At 40.1% G+C, this 19145-nt stretch overlaps 1 protein-coding gene across 2 annotated transcripts in view; it reads right to left on the bottom strand.

Annotated features, from left to right (window-relative positions):
• Positions 1-19145, bottom strand: part of Bnc2 (basonuclin zinc finger protein 2) — a 396996-nt gene that overhangs the window by 114253 nt on the left and 263598 nt on the right. For both annotated transcript variants that reach the window (XM_057784403.1, XM_057784404.1), the window contains one exon: positions 1033-1268. In XM_057784403.1, coding sequence (XP_057640386.1) covers positions 1033-1268 — 236 coding nt within the window. The remainder of the gene's footprint in view (positions 1-1032; positions 1269-19145) is intronic.

The raw sequence follows: 19145 nt of genomic DNA, 5'->3' as shown, positions 1-19145 counted from the left end.
TCATAAACATCTTTCATTTTGAATGCTCAGTTCTGGACACACCTCCACAGGAAACATGAAAGGAGACTTTAGATTCTACCTCCCAACTGAAATTCCCTTCAACATAAGACAGTATTCTATCATCCAGACTTTGGGTCCCTCAATGTGTTTTTCTCAACATTTATCCCTTAAAGGTTTTAGGAAAGCAGACAGACATGAGAAATTTCAAAGGCAAAATGACTTATGGCATAGCACCAAAAAGGTAATGACAGATGGGTACTGTTGGTAAGGCAGAGGGCATAGGCTTCCCAGATAAATCTGAAAGCCCTAAGCACATTAGAAATGCCACTAGAATAAAGGAGGGGCTCCAGGTCACAAGATGGGCATCCATGTGTATGTTTTCCAGTATTTCAAGCTCTGAGAATACAACATTAGAGTTTGCAGGATATGCAGACAGTTTATGTAAGTGATAGTTCTTATGATTTGGGTGAAGCCATAAGAAATAGTAGAAACAGTGAGGGTTCACAGCACTCAAGAAGACCTTGCCTTGTGGTCATGAGAAATACCTTCACAAACCCAGCTAGAGGGTAACATCAGATTTTCAAAACTCCCCATGTATCTCAAAGACGGTAAGACTTAGTAAGGGAAATAAGACAGCCCACTTTGAGTCAGGCAGTGGTGAGGCAGGACTTTAACCCCAGCACTCTGGAGGCAGAGGCAGAAAGTTCTCTGTGAGTTAAAGCCCAGCCTGGTCTGCAGATCGAGTTCCTGAAAAGCCAGGGCTACACAGAGAAACCCTGTCCCAGGAAAACAAAACAAAACAAAAAAAGACAGCCCACTTTGGAGACGAAGAGTTGAACTCAAAGGTATACACAAAACAACACTAGTCAACGGACTACTTTTCACTTAGCTATATACTGTTGAGGCTGCACAATAGCCGGCTCCCTGACCAGTGAGATTACACCTATCTGGATATACAAGAGGAAGAAGAAAACCAGGTGCAGACAGAACTCTAATGGGTGGCCCAGATTCAAGGCTCAAATCCTCCCCTACCTGAAGGATGTATCCGCGGACATAGTCCCGCAGGGTCCAGCCCAGGCCATGTAGTATGTGCAGCACTTCCTCTTGCTTCAGGACACTGAAGAGCCGGTCCAGCAGTATCTTTAGCCTCACTGGCACTGCCTGTGTCCCGTAGAGCATCAGGCTGCTGATGTCAAACACGACATTGGACTGCACGATCTCCACTTGAGTGGGGTGGTACAGGTGCTGTGTGCTGAGCTTATCCAAGGCTGTGATCATCCCACCGATGTCCCAGGAGTGGGGTGGGGGTAAGGAGACAGAGAGGACAAAAACATTAGAAACATTATTGGACATTATCTTGTCACACAGCTCATAACCATAGATATTTAGGCAAGAGCACCCTCTTCCTGTTTTGTCCAATTTTTAATTTGGTATTTACAAATGAGAGACAACATCAGACAAAACATTTAACGTATAGAAAGTCACTGAGGATTTCTTTAATGACTGTGGCTTTTTCTAAAAATATGACTAATTAATTCGCTAATTAAACTCTAGCTCAAGTTATCACAATGCTTTCTATTCCCTTACACAAACACAGGAATCCAAATTCTCGCTGCAAAAACAGGCTCTACCGTTATCGCTTGTTCAAGAGTCACCTCCTCAACCAGGTACGGTGGCGCAATGCACCCTAGGGCCACTGTCAACTATTTAGTGAGACTGTCCTTCACAACAGAAAAGGAGTCACCTCTGCCAACATCCCTTATAATTCCTAAATGGCTTAAAGGAGAGGAAGGTTGTCTCCTAAGCCACAGAGTTAAAGGCCTAGCTCCAACACCACAGGGTGAAGACTGTTTATCTGTAATCTCAGGACTCAGGGGACTGATATAGAGAAGTGTGAATTCAAGCCAGGCCTGGGCTATACAGAAATTATCTCACCCAAAACAACCACAACCAAGCCTGAGTCAGAAAGAATAAGGAAGGCAGACACCTGTGTGGAGGGCTAAAAAAATTCAACTCAAATTAGCTAAGGGAGATTTTCTCCAAATTTCTCTCCTGTTTTCCTCTGGGATAGTTTTGCCTTCACTAGCATGGTATCCGGAAGTTTAGCTAATGGAATTATCTTGTGGAGAAAGTCGAGGATGGCCATTCTTAGAGAAGATATTTGGAATTTCACATGTCAGTAACTCCTCAGCTCTACGAAACGACATCTCTCCCCTAACGTTAAAGCCCTTAAGGTAAGATCCAGAATTTTATTTCCAATCCATATCTGAGTTACTGGGAATCCTACTGCTGAGAATATAAAGCATGTGTCCCCAGCTTCTCCACTGTAAATGATCAAGGCAGCAGGGCTGAGCGATACTGTAAGACTCAAGAGAAGGCCCAAGAAAGGCACCTATAACTCCTCAAGAGGACCCAAAAGGTGTGGCAATTAACTGCCCGAATTATACACTAGAGAGTATATACCCTGGAGAGTAAAACTGCAAACACCGTAAACTGTGGAATGAACATCTAACCTCCTAAGTCAGGCAAATAGATATCAGACAGTGCTTTGCCTTAGGTTATTAGCTACACATGAGAATACCCAGGGTTCCTGAAGATTCTAGGCTACTGAATGGCCTGTGTCAAACCCTTTCCCTAACACTTCGCCTCATGGAAGAATTACCTACAGTCCAAACTCATGCTGAGCACCCCCAATTTAAACACACCAGCACCTCTGCATAATAATGGAGATACTCAAAAGAGCATGCACACAGAAGGTTTTTTTTCTTTTTTAAAAGTATTTCTAATGTATTTTTTAGGGCTCCTCCTCCACTCTCATTTCTTCCTGACTTGAAGTCACTAGAGAGTTCATGTACTCTTGATAAATTGCTTTCTTACATCCACAGTGTAAAGGCCCTTATCATTTACCCGCTGGCTTCATTCAACACATTTACTCCCAGGAATACTTTGTCAAAGAGTTCGGGTTTCCCCATACTTCATTTCTTGCAGCTGATTTGTCTGATCTCTCCTGTTCTGGTGGTTAAGTCAACTTTGAATAAATAGCTTTAAAAATTAATTTAACGTTTGGGAAAGATAAGGGATTCACAAGCCTGCAGACTGAAGTCTTCTCTGACTCCACAGGGCATTTCTGCCGCAAATGGCAAGGGAGGGGCGTTACTATCTGGCTCTTCAAGTACAGCGTGCAGAGCTGTGCAGCCTTCTGATCGGCTTGAGCCTAGTGTTGAGCTGGGCGAAATCTGCTCCTCTTCCACTTCGCTGTCACCATCCCTCCTGAACTCCATCAAAAATCTTGTGCTTGTGCTCAGGCCTCAACAAATGAGAAATTGAAAGACTCACAGAGAAATGATGTGACATCAAATCCTGAATCTCATGCATGGGTTTGGCATTTTGCAACTTTGCAAACTTTACGTTCTGATGCGCTCAGTAATTAAAGGGAAAGAAAGTGTTACCCCATGTTCCAAGTCATTAAGAGGCTAAGGGGCAGGTGGTTTCAAAAGAGGAAGAGACCAAATGAGAATGGGGAGGGGGCAGAGATTTTCAGTTAACCATGGCAGCACAAGTAAAGTATATAAGGCAAAAATATTTTCCCCTAAATACCATTTATATGTAAATATATATTTATATAATATATAAATAAATGAAGATCAGGAAATATATATATATATATATATATATATATATATATATATATATATATATTCAGATGCTAGAGCAGAAGATGTTTGGCTAGTCAGTCAACAGTAGTAATGACAAAGCCCTACCAGTCCACAATGAAAGGTTCTCAAGAGTCCAGGAGATGCAGCACAGAGGAGGCTGTGAAAACTGAACAGCACAGTTGGCAGGTATCTGCCCTAACACAACCCAAACGCAACACCACAGAGTTTCATTCCGTTAAGGTTCCACCCTACACCAAGAAAGTCTGCTTCATGGTTCCAGTGTCTGGGGAATCACCAAGAAGTTAGTTTTGAGACAGGGATTAACTATGTAGCCCTGGTTGCTTCAGAACTCTTGTGTAGACCAAGCTGCCCACCTACTCAGATCTGCCTGCTTCTGCCTCCTGAATTCTGGTATTTAAGCCACATGCAATCACACACAGCTGAGTCACCAAATTTTGACAGCATGTGGAGAAATCAAAATAAGAAGTTAGTCTATTAATGGACATAAAATGAGCCAATTCGGAGCTGGACTCTGTTGAACTTCAGTATCTCCCCAACTATGGAGGATTCAGGCCTAACTCGTGCATGGTTAGAAGCACAAGTTAGATCAACGAGGAAAAGCAAATTTGTCCTATTCCCTGACCGTAACAATGGTGGAATGATGGGCTGTAAGATCAAATTCATGACGTTACTGACAACTAGTGAGGATTCTTCTTTTCCTCTGTATTTGTAGCTAATATAAGAGCTTGTAAATAGGAATCCCATGAACTGAGTGTGCTGGGCTAAAAGATAATCTGAGAAACGCCCCACACCAGTCCTAATGATGTGCTTGAGATTCAGAATGTATCAGTTACATGAATCTAATAATCAATCAATTAATCAATCCTTCCCTCTCTCAAATTGAAACTAAAAATTAAAATATAGTCATAAATTATATTTCCCATTCATCAGAATTCCTGGAAACACTGCCACTGGTTCAACTGCCTTTGGAGGGACTTCTCTGGGTAGACAGATGCAATTCCAATTATATTGCCAGGTTCAACTGAAGGTATGTTTTCCCAGTCCAAATAAAATTCATAATTTCTGCAGTGACTGAAATAAGGAATATTCTAAAGAAGCTGACTTTTTAATAAACTGCACAGAGTGATGTCTTTAACAGCCTTAGTGAAGAAAATTAACCATAAGATTAACGAATAAGGGAAATGGTCATTTTAGCACTTGCTGCACATCCTGTACCATTCTAAGGTTCATAATCAGTTCATTTAAAACACTAGAAAATACATCATGGTACAATGATCATATATCTTAAGATCACAGGCTAACTTGAGTCAGTTCACCAACCAAAAAAGTAATTCAGTAATTTCACCCAGAAAAATTCTGTTTCTGTATGTTCAGATAAGCAGTCAGTAAGAAATGTCTAAGTCCTTATCATGTTGGACAACCCTAACTTCCAGAAATCTGGGCTTCCTGCCCATCACTCTGCTGAAGCAAGCATTTCAAAGGTCACCAACACCTGCCTTACTGTGAAATTCAATAGATTTTTCGTTCATGATTCTACGTGATCTCTGCACAGCAGCTGACCTTATTGATCACAACTCCCCCTAAAATGCTGTCCTTCATTCATGCATGCATTCACTCGCTCATCAGCACTTACTAGCAGACCACTCAGAAGGGGCTATATGGAGATGAAAAGTAATTTATGTCGTGGCCTCCACCTTCAAAGACAGACAGATGTAGGAGATGCTCACCCTGTAAGAGACTCCATAAAGTGTCTGTGATAAAGGGGGAGAGCGCAAGTCTGTCTTTCAGGAAGGCATGGTCTTCTAAGTGAATTAGGATACAAGCAGGGGAGCAATACAGGCAGATGGAATCAAGTCAGAGGTTCTCAACCATGTGGGCACAGAACCACCTGAAGGGCCTGTGAGATCACAGATAATGGGGCTGTCTTCTCCCAGACTTTCTGATCCACTGTGACCAAGAGACTGCATTTCTAGCGAGTGTTCACTAGATGCTAACGTTGCTGGCCAGGGCTGAGCAATGCTAGAGGCAAAGGAGTAGACATAGGTCTAAAAAGTGAAACGGGAGGCTCTTAGGAGTCTTAATCCTAACAAGCAAAAGTCTATGGAAAGGTTTCAATTTTATTTTTTTTAATAGGACACAGAAAACATTAAATGTTCTACAAAATTGAAAATTTTAACATAACATAAAAATCTGACAAAAGCACAGAAGTTTAGTTAAAGAAGTGGATGTTGGTTAGCATGGGAGACGAGAAACATGGCTTCGGAAATAACAGTAGCTAAAGAAGCTGAGGGAACCTCAGCCGTGGATCTGCAAGCACAGCCTGGGGAGGAGCAGAAGGAGCAGGTTAAGACTTGAGAACTCATGCCAGGTGATTCTACGCCATCACCTAGAGGGCACACAGAAAAGTGTCCAACAACGAAGGTGAACTCCAAATCCCTGAGTTTTCAGACCACCCTCTTACTAGTCTCAATGCTTATTTATCCCTAGGAGAGGTCTCTCGGGCATCAGAAAGGCCCATCGCATGTAAGTGACCCTTACTCTCTAAATTCAGTTTAATTATTTTCTTGGGCCTTTATAATTTTCAAAACATACTGGAAAAAGTCTGTAGAATATAAATTTCACATAATTTTTTCCAGAAACTATGTTTACTACATACAAAGGTAGTTATCACCTATTCAATCAAACGGCATAAACTATTTACTTCACAATCTCTGCTTTCTATAGTTACACATATATATAAACATGTACACATGTGTATACCACACATACAAACACACTGATTTCCAAACTGATTTCAATTATCATTCATTATTCAGAACTTATTTTATCTTATGAAGTTTAGAATATTTTCTACTGGAGACTAGAGACCTACTGACAGACTGTATTCAGTTTATCAGTAAAATGACATGAAAATAAATAAATAATAACCAAGATGTTAATTGTTATCAGGACATACTTTCTTTTGTTATAAACAGATAAACGTTGTGATCACTGTATACCTAGAAAAGTTAGTAAATGCTTATACATATGACAGGCGTTTCAAACGTTGTCAGTCACAATGGAAAATAGCACAGACAGGGCTTAGTGCTCCTCTTACAGACACTACTTATCCACACAATCTGTGAAGAAACAACCTGGAGTTTTATCTATTTCCCTGACTGTAATCTACTCCCTGCTCAACAAAGCATGAACATTAACATTCATAACATTTTTGATTTTATCTACAGTGATGTCTAAAATTAAAAAAAAAAGAGTTTCCATTTATAGATCCATTTTCTTAATTTTACTGTAGACACATGATAGGTTGAATGATAAAGCTCTTGCAAGGAACTTTTGTGGATTACTATCTGGAGAAAGAATGCTGGAAACAAAGGTGAAGGTTTAGAAAGAGTAGTCCCAAAGCAATGATTTGGAGTATAAAGTGTAACTGCTCTTTTCCAGACTAGGGATAGAGTCCCTAAACTCAGACACCAAGGGCTACAACCCCAGTTACACCACCAGCTACTCGACAACTGTGGCAAGGGTATGAACTGTTACCATAGGTCTTGGGTCTCAAAATTCTTTCAGGTGCAGCACTCCTGAGACTCGAAGAGTACCACACCTGCCTTAACTCCAAGGGAGTGGAAAGCAGAGAAACAAGATCAAGCCAAGAAGCGGGACGGGAATATGCTTCGGGTGAAGATGAAGTAGGGCTTCAGATAACTGACATTCCGATCTGCAGAGGAAATCTACTGAGAGGTAAAAGAAAGAATCAGGCTTCCAGAGACACAGCCTCTCATGCTTCCCTCAGGTGTTAATCTGCCCCTTGGAACCTCGTTATCCTCATACAATCCTGTAACTTCATCTCCATATTCTCAAATCTAAACACAGAATTGACCTGTATTGCTCAGAAAGGCAGGACTAGGAAACTCAGCCAAAAATGTTTCAAACCCAACTTTTTTTTTTTATTGTACTAATTTCTCATAGGAAGTCTCTTTTTAAAAATGATATAAATGTAAGAAAAAGGAAAAAGGTAAATTATCTATCATCCCAATAGCAAAGCAAGGACTATGCACATATCTACGTCTACATTGTCTTCTAGTGGGTGATTTTATATAGCCGAGATGAGAACTGCAGATACAAGACTCTCTTTCGCTGGAATTGTTTTTCTCTCAATATTATTAGCAAGAACATTCAAAACCAACTCTAATTAGTTCTTGCTCTCTTGCATAATCAGTCACTTATTAGTCCCATTGCAGTTTGTCATAGATCAATTCCTTCTTTCCAATCTAACTTCTACCACTTCAAAACAGGTCTTTAGACCCTCATGCCCTCATTACTGCAATGCTTCTTCAGTAGGCTTTGTCTTTCCTCTCATGTCTAATGCAAGTAAAACCAAGCCAATTTTCCTAAAATGTGCTTCAAAGGTCTCTATTACACTCCCCAGTCTTTTCACATAGCTTATCCCTCTAATGCACACTCTTGCACATGTATACACACAGACACACACATCATGCACACGTGTAGGCTAAACATGATTATATGACCTTGAGCAGGGTTGTTTTATTTCCCAGAATAATAAAACTCTGACATGAACCCTCTGTGCCAACCAAAGTTACTCAATGATTCCCTAGCACTTTAATATTTGACCATTCAATGGGTATTTCCAGGCCCTATGCTAAGTTTCAAGACAAAACAGAGATAATTCAGGACCACTTGTGGTCAATAAAGGATGGCAAAAAGACTTCAAAAAATTACAAAACAAACAAACAAACAAAAACCCAACTGGACATGGTGGTACTTCTTTAATCCAAGCACTCAGGAGGTAGAGACAGGTAGATCTCTGCATTTGAGGCCATAGAGTGGGTTCAGGAAAGTTAGGGATACACAGAGAAAACTGTCTTGAATTCCGCCCCCCAAAACCCAAACCCAAATCCAAAGAAAACAAAATTGCAAACACACATTTATCATTCAAACATAATTTACAGGGTGAGTGTGGGGGCCAAACAAGACCACTTAAGCTGGGGAATGAAGGGGGAAAAAATCTGAGAAGCTGCAGGCACAAGCAAGGTTCCCTCTGCAAGGCTTTGGTTTTTTCAGACTTTAATATCAAGGCAGCCGTCAAGTATCTTTCTGCTTTCTCACGAGTCCTCTCCTTTTCGAGCTTCACTTGAGGTTCTCTTTTCTTTACCTAAATCTAGTCAAATATCTCAAGAGTTTTGGCACTTCTATGTCAACTGTGCATGTGCCAGCCACATGCTGCATTGGCTGAGGTCACAGGAGCTTGGCTTTATGTAGTAACAGAAACTGCCTCAGCCCATGGTGGATGTTTAGAATGCATACTGCTGAATGGAGGAACAGCTAATACAGGAAAGCACAGTTACACTCCTAGTAAGGAAACAGTCATGCCTGAGGCACCCACCTTCTCAGGGGCTCACCCAGGTCCCTTTCTCCACCTTCTCCCCTACTCTTCAAAGCTCCACAGAACAATGAGGCTGCAGATTACTACAATTTGAAGGGCAAGGTTAGGGCGCTATCTTCACAGGAATTCTAAGATGTACTTACTCCCTTTCCTATCGCTTCCAACATTTTCCAGATACGGAAAAAGCAAGATGGGAGTCTAGATGAAAAAACAGCAATAATGTGAACAGATGGGTCATGATGTCCATACATTAGGAAAATCACCCACAGACGATCACTAGATTTAAACCCATGTGCTAGGCTTATAATCCCAGATCTGTAGAGAAAAGAAGACCCGTGGACGGGCCAGGGAGCTGTCCTCCAACAAGAGTATAAGAATGGTGTCTACTGAAAAAAAAAATATTTCTATCTTATAAAAGGCTTGGGGAAAAACTAAAGGGAAGAGAAAATCACCCTATTTCTGTGTTAAAACGTAGGGTGCTAGGGTGCCAGGGATTGAACCTAGGGTATCATATATGTTTAGTAAGCCTTCTAGTCAATGACTTATACCCACCCCCACCACACCTCCCTCTCCCCTTCACTTCCCTTTTTGTATGTAGAATTTCATCTGAAAAAAGCAGAAGGTCTAAATACACAACAAAAAATTGAGTTAGACACACACACACATACTCACACACACACCTATACACCTCTTGAACTATCAACCAAGTTGATGAGGGATTATAATTTACCTAGATTTCCATAAAGTGCAAGAAACAGAACTTCAAACTCACAATTACAACAAAGCAGAAATTGAAGCCTGCTTAAAATTTCAATACTTTGAGAGGATCTACAGTCTTCCAAAGTGATGGTTAAGCAATAAATCTCAAAAAATAATAAGGGATATATATATACAGAAAAAGAACATTCACTGAGGTGAAGAACAGAATCATAAACAAGACAACAGGTAGAATTTTGTGGGTTCATTAATGAATTGGAAATGTGAGTGTAAGATGTGACACAGAATATGTAATAAATATATAATAACATAAACTTTTGACTATATTGCTAATCTAGCCAAGTAATGCCCATTGCAAAATATATTTTTCAAACACATACATACTGAGATGGGTGTCTACCTAATGAAATAATAATTATGTAATGTAAATAATAAGAGTGTATAACTTTTCGTTTAAATTTTCAATAACAGGAATTACCCCAGAACCCTCAAATAAATTAGAATAAATGCAAAACTGCAATTCTGAAGACTCCACTTCTAAAATTTCTGTGAAGGTCACGGAAATAAGAACATCCTCAAATGCTTCTTTTTTATTAATGTAGGAATACAAAAGTGCTTTTCAGTGATCTTAGAAAACTGGCTCTCAGTGGTAGTTTATAGCTCTTAGTTTTCAATGACTTCTTAAAAATATTATTTTCTTTAAAAGTCCAATTCCAGTGACTCTGGTGATCAGTGCAGGACTATACTAACTACAGTGGATCCCACCTAACAGCTGTTCCGGCGCAGTGGTGTGGCACTTACGACCATCCTTCTTATTCACTGAAATAAGGAGTGCGGAAAGTGGGATGGTCATGAAAAACCACCCACTCTATAGCGTAAAACAAGAAGAAGTTAATATGGAAGGCATGTAAAAGAAAAATTGTTATTTCACTAATTTTAGTATTGCCTTGGATATTTTAAGGTTTTTAAATGTCAGTTTGAAACAGTTTTATAAGTTTTATAAAACTCATTCTCTTAACATTGGGAGCATGCCAAGTGAGCTTTAAATTGCAAAGCAAGATGGAGAACTTCATGCCTTTTCTCAACTACCAGTCGGTTGGATTCCACATCATAGTAGTGCCAAGTGGTCAGTTTTTAAGACATATGAACCCAGGCACACCGTGCTAATTTCTAATAGATTAACATTTAACACGTATCTTGAATGATTTTTTAATAGAATTCTTTTCATGATTACTGTTAAAGTTCTAAAATCAAGTTTTTCAGTAATTGTATTCTGTTAGTATAATTTCTGAGGTCAGAATTTAAGATTTTGATTACTTATAAACTGAACATTGTTACTGCTTCTACCTCAAATGTCTAGGCCATCGATTTTGAATTTATGGCTATGAGTGGTTCTTCATTCCTGCTAATATGACCAATAATTTCCTCTTCTGCCACACTTTATAATAGGCACACTATACCCAATATAACGATATGTCATTTCAATGGAGCTAGCCCATGAACTTCTACAGGTTTAATGGGATTTTGCGTATTTAGAATTTCATCATAAAGGGGCCCTTTGGAATCATTATAACATCAATCCTTTGCCATTATAAGACTCAGTCCTCTTACTAGAAAAGACCATCAGGGCTCAAGGCAAAGACTCAACCTTCTCATAGACTGTAAGCCTGATCCTAATAAAAGCTTCCCCGCTAAGGGACATTAATAAAGAGCAATGATAGCATATTAAAACCCTTTTCAGGGAATCAGGAGATCATGGAGTCAGAAATGATTGTGATTAGAGAAAATTCCTTATGACTCAGATAATATTTAGATCTGCAGATTTTATTCACTACTTTCGGGATAAAGAATTATGTAATTGGGAGCAAATTAAGTACATTTTATAATAACTCGTGTTCGACTTAAGTCACAACTTACTGTTTCTGTCAAAGTTGAATTAATTAGATGACTTAATGAGAAGGAGAGAGAAGGCTTACTTGTAGAAATTATTTTGGAGCGAAGAAGAAAGAAAATGATAGGTAGTTGAAAAAGCTGATCTCCCAGGCTGGTGATGAAAACTTCAGCAGAGGTATACAGAGAATTTGAGTTTTAGACTCAAAGGACTCTACACCAAGACTCCACAAACCCTGATTACAGACACCACCTTCTATAACGCATGTGATGACCCCTTAATGGATGAGGGATCATCTATCTATAAATACACCTATAATCTGTTACCAATATGGTTCTACACTGTATGGAGAGAGGTGGGATGAAAGCAGTTGTCATAGCAAGCCCCACCATCCACCCTGTTAAGCAGCTCCAGTCAGCATGCAGCTCTCGGAATGCGGGAAGAGACACACAGAAACGCCCACAATTAGTCAGGGGGAGAGTGTGAACTGCACTTGAGACCATGAAGCTAGTATTTCAAACTGATTGGCACTTCTCCCCTGTGGCCTTATGCATAATGAAGTCTTCAGAACTGATGTTGGAAATCATTAATGTCTGACTGCAGCACCCATAAAAGTAGACTGTCAACACGCGGATGTTCAAAAGCTCGCACTCTGGGCAGGCAGGTGCAACGGGCTGCTTTTCCGGGTTCCCCTCATGCCTCTTCCCTACCCGGTCCAAGTCTAGGGGCACATATTTGCTCCTCAAAGGTGGCAAAGAAAGAAAAATTCATCTGAAGACTTGGCAGTAGCCTGTAGGAAGAGTCTGGGTAATCACAATTCTTTGCTGAAACCAGGTTTACAGGTTTATTACTACTGCTGCGGTTCTGTCCAATGCCGAGATGCCAATGCCAGTCTAAAGTTGGCTACATAATCCCTAGTTCATTCGACTTTAGCATCCATGTATGCTGCTTACAAAACATAACCCACTAAAATGCAACATGAAATTTTAAAATTTGCTTCTTGAGTGAGTTGCATGTCTTTTTTATTAAAAAACAAAAACTGAATACTTATATAAACAAACCATAAGCCTTATAGACTTAATTTCCTTGAAGGGGCATATCTCTATAGCACATTTTCATGAAAGAAACAAATGAAGCACGTGCTTTAAACTTTACATTAACGGAATAAGATACATTAAGGAAACATCTCAGGATCTGAATAAAAGCACTGGCCTTACAAGCTACTGTCTGGTAGCAAATATCTAAGAGAATTTACTAGACTCTAAGTTCTTCATTGTTTTTAATCATGTTTCACCTTTGTGTGTCACTAGGCTTTCCCCTTCTCCCGCAGTAAGGCAGTCTGCAATCCATTCTAAATCTATACTCAATCTTTTCACTTTCTTCTACTACATGGAGTCCCTTAAAACTCTGGGCTACCACAGGCACTTCTGACACTGACTTTTCTTTTCTTCTGGATTGCTGGATTATGTAATGCAAATCTCAACTATCAATCTGCTTTGCATTGATGATTCCTGGGATCAAAGACCTGATATAAAGATTTGACCATTAAAAGAAAAAAAGATTGAGAAGAAGGAAGTCTTAGGACTTAACAAAAATCTAAACTAACCGAGTATTTAATGCATGACCAAAAAATGCCAGCAGCCAGAACAATGTCTCTTGATGTTTCATTAGCATAACCAATGTACGACTGACCAGAAAGGAACAACACTTTCGGCCGCCTCCTCTGTTCGTGGGCTGCCAAGCACGTGTGAGCTATCAACAAAACCAAGAATCGGCCACGGTTTAAGCAACTGGCAAAATGAAACTACTATTCACGTCACCATGGCGTCAGCTTTTAGGAGACAAGTTTTGGGGAATAAAGCAAACAAAGAAACAGAAGAGATTGTTTGCTGCTCCATTGGGTTCTGTTTACTAATCTGATCATAATAAGGACTCTAATTTCTAATTAGAAAAGTTCGATTAATCAGTACCAACACACACAATAAAAAAAACAATGCAAATTGTGAAATGTAGCATTTGTTATTTTCTTTAGATATGACTGTGTTTAAAAACCCAGTAAGAGAAAACACTTGCCAAATTCATTTAGTCTCTGACTGAGGCACACATGTGATCTTCTAATTTACAGCTTGCGTGTACAGATGTTCACACTTAGTAAAAGGGCTTCTTAATAGCTTTTTTTAATTAAAAGTGTGTTGATAATAGGTGTTTTAAACATATCCAAACAACACAGCTGAACTGACAAATGCTTGTCCTCATGCCTCACCATGTCTCGCATTGTGGCGAGATTTTATGAGACAGAAATGTCTCTACGACTGAGTCGCATACACACAGAATAAATGCTACCCCCAAAGCTTCCCTATCAAATCTTTCATTATTTTTTTCTCTATGATCTTTTTCCAAGTAGAAAACGTTAGATTGCTACTAAGTTTACGTAGCCGAAAGCAGAACCACACAGCCGTTGCTTGCTGCTTGCATTTTTTCCCTCTGTAAAACTTTGAACCCCATCCAGCTTTGACACGCTGCCTCCTCAGTTAATAACTATCAAGTTTCCCCTTGTCTCCTGTCTACTCTTCTGTGAGGCAATTGCGCACTCAGCACCCCGAGATAATAACACACATCTATAAGATAAAAGCAATGGCGTTAATGTAATTGTCTGCCTCTCTCTCTTTAGCCTAATCTTTTTTTTTCCTTCAGTTTTGACTGCCTGTGTGACACCTGTTTTTGTCTCCTCTGATCCTACGACAGGTTTTCCGCTGACAAGGTTTTTGCCTGACAGAGATTCTGCAGACAAGAACATAATAAAATATGAAGAACTGCTTGTCAGAGTTTCTGCCAATGCTCACATGAAATAGAGAGAGGGAAAAAAAAGATTTTTTTTTCAGGGGCCCTGTGATGGTCACATTTGGCATGTCAGAAAAAGGATCTCCCTAGCTAAGCTCTCCAAGCCAAACAGGTGTTTTCTTTTATGTTAGAAGTTGATTTGTTTTTTAATTTTTACTGATAGTGGAAAGGATGATCAGCCAAGGTGGAAGCAAGAATTTCTTTTGCTCACAGAATTGCAGGAAAAGGAGTCAGAAAGAACTACAACTACAACAAAGTTATTTGACTCTAGGTTTTGTATCTTAAAAAGAAAATTCAAATATCTGTTAAGAATCCAATAAAGTTAATGACTTTAAAATGTATTCCCTAGGTAGTGGAGCTACAGAACCTTCCATACATCTCTCCCATAGTTTGTTGTCTAAAGACTTAAGAGAAAGATTAAAGGAAACACAGAGTGAAGACTTCAGAGGAGGAAGGGATGGGAATTAAAACAAGGAAGAAGCAGCCTTGCTTACCATGGCAAAGGACTTCTGGGAAAGAAACGAGCATTCAGGAGTCAGAGACTCACAGAAAAGATAAATTTCCATAAACCTTTGTCTTACATAACACAGAAGCATCCCAAAAATGAAGTAGCCTTTCCAGGGCTCCCTGGCTCAGTGGGAGGGTGGCATCACAGGGAAGCTAGCCTCCTGTGAGAGGCACTCAGGGTACAACAGAGCAGGCACTCGCTCTGGGTGCAGGACAGGGAATGCAGGGAGCAGCCAACTGCTCCTCACTCATGAACAGGGCGCCACAGGAAAGCCTACTGTTGAAAACTGTGGAGCTGCTAAAGTGGGCAGTTCTGGGGAGAGTTCCCAGGGACCAGGAGGAGACTAGAGCCTGAACTGAGGCTCTCAGGTTTGCAGACCAGTTCCAACCACTCTGCGGCCAATCCATTTCAACCTAAGATTGGGTTTTCTACGTTTCTGTTCTACACAGACAGCCTCTAACAGCATGGTGGCATACAGTGGATTCAACAATCTGGTGGGGGAGGGGGTTGTGTAACCTGGGCTGGCCTTGAACTATTTCAAAGGATGACCTTGAACAACTGATCCTCTAGCCTCTCTCTCCTGAGTACTGGAACTGCAGGCCCGTCCGGCTTTGTGTGGTGCTGGGGACTGATCCAAGTACTTTGTGCCTGGACAGCAAATACAGTCCTATCGGAACTGCATTCCCAGGCCCTCAAGGTGCTTTTGAAATTGCAATTTTTCTACTTTCACTGATGAAAACAAAAAAGTAAATAATGACAACAACTTTACAAATTTTATCACATTTATCAGAGACGTTGATATGTAGCCAATATAAGAATACTTCTTTTATAACATTGTTATATAATTTTTATAACCTTTTTTTTTTTAAAGATGGCATCTCCCCAATCTGGTTTATATTTACACTTACAGCACATCTCAGTTTGAACTTGAAGAGTTCTTATTAAACAGCCAGGTCTAGCATTGACTTCACACTTGTTGGCCAAATGAATCTAAGGCCCAGAAAAACTGCCACTTCAATTGGATGACTTTGTGACCCCACGCCTAGTGTTGCCAATGCACCATCAGCACGCTGGGAACCCCAGGAGGCCAGTGTGGGCTTCGACTGCAACAGGAAAGCCACACAAAGGAGAAAATAATATGGCTACTGGACCTCTTAACGCTACTCGTCAGCATCTATTGGGCTCTGGTAGTGCCTCGGTGTCTAAAACAGACTAATCTGTGTATATGCTCACAACAGATTCATTTGGGGAGATCTAAAGGGGGTAACACTTAGCAAAAAAATGGGATGCAGGAACAATATTTCAGGACTCTTGGCTCACAGGTCAGAATCCTGAGAGAGAGTATTCTTATCACAGTTCCAAAGAGGAATGGAGGGAGGTCGGAGGAAGCCACCCATTATGATACAACGGAGAGAAAGAACGGTGGGAAGCATCAATACAGCATGCCTGTGCATGAGTCCTTACGACCCAGGTGAAGATGCTAGTTTATCTGAACAGTGCATCCAATTAAAGGAGAGGAGCGGAGGGTGTTTCATTTATCACCGCTTCAATTTGTGTTTCGCTTAACCTGGTGAACTCTAGTTAATTAAGATGTTCCTATAAACAATTAAGCTTCCTGTAGGATCGTTAGCAAGATATAAAAATTTATGATGTAATAAAATGCAATAAAATGATAAAGTAGTGATGGATAAAATACCCATCAAAGTATTTACATGCAAAAGGATAGGTGTGAAAATAGGTAAAAGTAGTTAATCCTATAACTAGTCGAGTTTTGTTGAACTCATTTTAACTGGTCTATACTTCTTAAAAAGTGACTCCTGGGGTAGAGCTGCTTTTCTGTCTGTTCAAATACAGCTCATATAACATATTAGCGTAGGGAACAAACACAGTTGCCCTGGAGTTGCCAAAGGAAACGATTACTCCGAAAGAGCTCTGGGCATAACAGCCAAGATAACTAGCGCAGAACTCAACACTGAAGAAAAATCCTTCCACACTGCACTTCAAGACACTCTTGTTTTTTTTTTTGTTTGTTTGTTTTGTTTTGTTTTGTTTTTTTTTGGGTTTTTTTTTTGTTGTTTTTTTTTTTGTCTTTGAGACAGTTTCTCATCTATCCCAGGCTGGTCTCAAGCTTACCATGCAGCTGAGAATCACCGTGAACTTCTGAGTCTCCTGCCTCTACCTCCCAAGTGCTAGAATTCTTAGGTATTCTCATAAATGTTAATGTTTAGAATTACTTTATTGACTTCATAATAGGATTTGCAGCTAGAATTCTTGTGCCAGAATGTAAGGGTAACTCCCATCTCATTTTATCTTCCTTCAGAGCACTGCAATATTTGGGCACATTCCTATTATTTGAATTTGCACATAAAAGAACTGTAACAGCGGAAAGACATTAGTCTGCCTGCAGCTATCTTTCTACTAACTCTGATATATCATATCTGTTGTTCTGATTTAGTAATTATAACACCTAACACTTTAAAGGCTTTTGCTATGTACAAATCATATAGATCACTTCATTTAATACTAGAAGAACCTTGTGTAGGAGTTTTTGTTATTTATATTTCACAGAAAAATGAGAAAAATGTAATTGTATAGCCTGGAAAAGATTCTGACAAGTCAGTGCTAGAGCAAGCTCATTCAATACCCTATAAGTCATTTTCCAGCATTCTCCCTTTAATTGATATAGAGCTTTGTCGTGATCTCAGATAGAATTCCGTATACTTCACTTTCACCCAGGGAATCCCTGACCAGGAAACCAGCACTGACTGCACCTAGGACACTAGGCCTTGCAACATTCATCCTACATCCCATTACAAAAACATCTGAAAAGCTAGCAGGCAGAAGGCCCAGCACTTTGAGAAGGAGGTACTTTTTGAGCTATGCTAAAAGAAAATTTAAGGAGTTCAGAGCAACAGCTGAAGGGTGGGCAGGCTGAGAAAGCAGTGGGAATAAGCAGCCGCAAGACTCAACGCTAGAACAGTGAGTGCCATTAATCAAGCACAAGCCTCTGCATCAGGGTGTCCTCCCTTTATGGCTTATCAGCTCTGATCAGGGAGGAGAGGAGAGAGGCCTAAGAGGGCACTCTGCCCTCAGGTCAAGCAACAGTCTCCTGTGCCAGGCAGGAAATGGCCTTGTTTTTACTCTCTCAAGTAAAGTAAGTGTAAAATGTTCAAGGACATTCCTTGTAGAGAGACCAGGACCCTCAACAGAGTGCAGGGGCAGCTAAGACTGTTTTCTCTAACAATCTGCAGCTAGGTACACACAAGTTCTAGTATGCTATGTAGAAGAACTGGGCCTCATAGACAGATTCTTCTCAGCAGACACTGGGTGAGCTCCCCTTTTCAGGGCAGCACAGCACAAAAAGAAGACATCTTCAAAGGGCGTGCATTGTGGCATCTCTATCCCGAGCCCAGGCCATCTTTACTGCACTATGCTATAAGCACCCAAACAAGTACTCTGCTGTGCGGCTCACCAGATTTTAAAAATCCGCTAAAAATGTTCTTCCAAAGCAACACTTGTTGACAGACCATGTCCAGATCAGTTAAGTTAGGCCAGAACTCTGTAGTAGGCTTGAGGTGAGAACATTAACTTCCTTGAACAAAGAAAAGGTCAGTCTTCTTTTCTTCCAGTTTCCTATTTATCCTGATAATTCTATAAATTATTATATAGACACTGCTGCCAAGTCCCTTGGAATAAACAGGAGTGCATAGAACGTCATGTTTTATGCTTAGGATAGAGGACTTTCTAACATGAAGGGAAAAATTTAGAGCGAGAAAACTGAATGGGGAAGGAAAGCTTACTACTCCAAGTCAGGGAGAACGTTTTGGAGACACAAGATACTGGTTGAGAACAAACTTGTTTCATGGATATTTAGACAATTCATAAGCCTAACAAAGACCAAGGCAAATAATGAAGACATGTGACCTCTCGTATGATAAGAAACAAAGCACTGGTTTTGATCTGTCCTGTTCAAGTCTTTATAAGGTACCACGTCTCCAATAAATTTGAGGAATTTGTAAACAGAATTCCAAGAGCTCGTGATTCTAAATGTAGGGCTAATATAACCAAGAGTTTTGATTACAAGATGCCCTAGATCCTGGATTAGAATTT

Source organism: Chionomys nivalis, chromosome 11 (genome assembly GCF_950005125.1).
Source record: "Chionomys nivalis chromosome 11, mChiNiv1.1, whole genome shotgun sequence".
Classification (NCBI taxonomy): Eukaryota; Metazoa; Chordata; class Mammalia; order Rodentia; family Cricetidae; genus Chionomys; species Chionomys nivalis.
The sequence above is the reverse complement of the archived record's forward strand: the minus strand, read 5'-3'. Positions and strand labels throughout refer to the sequence as shown.